This window comes from Gavialis gangeticus, unplaced genomic scaffold, assembly GCF_001723915.1.
Source record: "Gavialis gangeticus isolate Ggan-Ray unplaced genomic scaffold, GavGan_comp1, whole genome shotgun sequence".
Lineage (NCBI taxonomy): Eukaryota > Metazoa > Chordata > Crocodylia > Gavialidae > Gavialis > Gavialis gangeticus.
The window spans coordinates 46,110,716-46,114,056 of record NW_017728995.1 but is presented as its reverse complement, the minus strand read 5'-3'; the positions used below and the strand labels follow the sequence as shown (position 1 = coordinate 46,114,056).

At 37.7% G+C, this 3,341-nt stretch overlaps 1 protein-coding gene across 7 annotated transcripts in view; it reads left to right on the top strand.

The window, feature by feature from the left end:
* AGFG1 (ArfGAP with FG repeats 1) overlaps window positions 1–3,341 on the top strand; it is a 90,741-nt gene that overhangs the window by 78,499 nt on the left and 8,901 nt on the right. For all 7 annotated transcript variants that reach the window (XM_019503619.1, XM_019503617.1, XM_019503618.1 and 4 more), the window contains 2 exons: window positions 763–842; window positions 1,173–1,265. In XM_019503619.1, the coding sequence (XP_019359164.1) occupies window positions 763–842; window positions 1,173–1,265 (173 nt within the window). The remainder of the gene's footprint in view (window positions 1–762; window positions 843–1,172; window positions 1,266–3,341) is intronic.

Sequence of the window (3,341 nt, the reverse complement as noted above, 5' to 3'; positions counted from 1 at the left end):
TTTTTTGCCAAGCCGGGAAGGTGTTTTGGGGTGGGGGAGGGCAGTGCGCTCCTTGGCAAACCCGGAAGTGAACCAGAACTACTTCCAGTGCACTTCTGGTTTTGCAGCTGAACATGTGGAGGCCCCCCCCGCATGCCCTTGGGAAGCTCCGTGCCCCCCAGCGTCATAACATTCACAAGCCATGCTGGTACCTTGAGGTATGTTGAAAAGACATTTAAAGCTGTGTGTGAATCGCTGATTGTCTGAATTGGCGTCAAATCTTTGGATTCGACCAAATTGAATCAGGCACAGTGATCCAAATCAGCAAGTCAAATCACTGTCCCTGATTTGGGCTGAATCTAAATCTGAATCTAATAGGGCCTGCTTTGGACACTGCTAATTAAGAAATAGATGCTGTGCAGGTAACAGGAATCCTCTGTAATTGTAATCCTAATGGTGCCAATCCCCTGCCTCTGAAAGTAATGAAAACTAAATGCTTGTAGCTACTTTGCTTGGAAATGCAAATTCCCCTAGAGCTTTTGCTTGACCGTTTCAGCCTATTTGCTTATTTTTTCTTCAGTATCCATACTTATACACTTTTCCCATTGCTCTGTGCTAAGCTTTTGAGCTTGGCATCCCAAATTCAGCTCTTGCACCAGTGGACTATATAGTATTTGTGCATCTGTTAATCAACATCCCTATCCTATTTATGCACCATAATTGTAGGAGACTTACATTTTTAAACAAGCAACTCTGACTTCACTGAATGTGACTTATTTTCAGCAATGCTTTTGGAACAGTACCCATGGCTGCTTCCGCACAGACACAGCCTGTATCTTCGAGTGTGCCTGCTCCATTTGGAGGTATATTAAAATATTAAACTTATGCAGACTGCAAGCAAACAGTATATTAACTTTTAGTTTAGTGCCCCAGTATATAGTAAAGCTAGTGGTGTCGCCATCATTAGAGATGTTGGCAAAAAAATGGAATCCTTGCTAGTGCATGCAGTAAGATAAGTAGTTTTTAAGAAATGGTTTGCTAAGAAAATGGTGCTTACATATCTTTAATGTTCTAACTGGATACGACTTAATAACTGAGATATGGTATAATAAAACTCTAATCACTGCTGCGTAAAGATTTTCTCTTTTTGGAAAAGATTAATTGATCTTGTGTGGCTTTTTTTTTTTTCACAGCAACACCTTCCACAAATCCATTTGTGGCTGCCCCCGTTGCCCCAGTGGCACCTTCAACAAACCCATTCCAGACCAATAGCCGAGGAGCAACAGGTCAGGAAAAAAATGAGCCTTGTGTTATTTAAGGATATAAATCTTTCATTTAAAACACTTGTGCTTTTAGCTTCAGAATGCTTTTCTTATTTGTATAAATAAATAAAAGAAATTAGCTGATGGTACTGTTTTGCTGACCACTTCAAATTTTAATATCCCAATGAGATGCAGTTTCCTAGCTATTGTTTCGGGTCTTGAGCATTCTAGAAAGATGACTTTTCTCCCATGCCATTAAGAATAATAATCCCTTTAAATGAAACCTTGGACTTCTGCAACACATTTCTGTGGCAAGAGCTGGCTTCTGTGGAAATCATGGAACAATGACTCCATATGCAAAATATGAACTGGAGAAGTCATGGCAGTGTTCTTGCTTACAAAATGGTGCTTGTGGATTTAGATACTGACCAAACTTATTTTTATTTTCTGTTTAATTTCTTATATAAGGCTGAACTTTAGGATAAGCCCCATCTTGATAACAGGATTTCTGCAAACTTACCATGGTTTGTCTCTTAGCCAAGCTGACTAAATCTTGCTTAATGTTCTTGTTACTGACTGTTGTACCATTTTTATAAATTCCTGTCTTGTTTTTTTTTGTAGGCTGTTAAAACTTTAGCCTTTAAGAAGCCGGTAGAGTTGACTGTGTGGGTTGACCAGACAGTAACCTCTTGTGAAAGTAGCTTGTTAAACTACTTCACTTTAAATGTTATGCAGTTCAATCTGATTATTTCCCTACTTTCAAACTATTATTTTTGGAAAATTTCTGTAATGGAAATTAGTAGCAGATTAAAAAAAAAAACTAATTTTTTTCCACAAACCCAGTGCATATATTAAGATTACTTTATCATTTAGTTTTATAGATATAGATACAGTTTGAGTGAGTTTTGTATGAACTGTATAATACAGGTATACTTTGCTTATAGCATATTTCATATACTATCTATAATTGTTTTACTGCCTATCATTAGACTTGGTAGGTGCTAAGCTTGCTTATCAGAAGGATTTTATTCTAAGGAAGTTCTTTATGCCCTGCACTTAAACAGATATAGCTATTTTAATTGTCTATTTATATAAGACAGAACTGTTCTTAAATGTATAAACCATTTGACATTGTCTGGTCTTTTTGTGGCTTCCACAAGGCCTCTCGGGAGCAATGCACTCTCACATATTTCCTCAGGCTCATTTTGGTAGGTGGCCACACTTGTTATCTGAGTTTCATGTGGCTAATTGTTTTATTTGCCTGTGAAAGCTTACTGCCGGCTATGTGGTTCTTTGCATGTAGAATTTGAGTAGGCTGTCTTCCATACTTCAAAATGGAGTGGGCATGGATGTGTGGTGGCATTTGAGGAGAAAAAAATCACTTAGCTACTTGATGTAAATAAATTGAACTAAAACAGCCATTGTTTACCTCCATGGTCACATTGATAGATGCTTACAATCTGAGTGACTACTTTTGAAACTTGTGTTCATTGTTGTTTGACACCTGTTTAGGCTGTCCCAAACCATTGTGCATTTTCGTCACAGTGCGTTTGGATTTCCTTTTTTTATCAAGCTTCGCTGCAAAAGTGTCTTTGGTTAATGGTAACTTGTGAAAGTCATGTCAGAGCATTGTTTGTATGTACTTTTGTCAACGATCTGTTTTTGGTTTATATCCCACATGTGGTGTGGTAAGTTATTCCCTTTTATGAATTCCTCCCCCCACCAATTACCTGACGAGTTTAACTGCCAGTGTGTTCAATACAAAACACTGATTTAGAACTTGTTTGTACCCATTTTGTACAAAAAAAAAAATTAAATTTTATAGTGCTATAAAAGAACGGGTTTTAATACTGTAGTGACAGTCCTGCAGAAATGCCTGACATTTATGTTCATTTCAGAAGCCCTTCTGTGTCGCCATTATTACCACATTACATCCAAAAGGTTTCAGCTGTCTTGTTGCTAGTGCCTTTGCTGTGCTGCTGTTAATAAGGATTTTTTAAAAGATGCATACTGTACTGCATAAATGCAGCAAGTTGGTATAACTTGGAATCTTTGGTGGTGAGGAAGATGACAGAAATGTGTGGGGGTTTTAAATCCTAT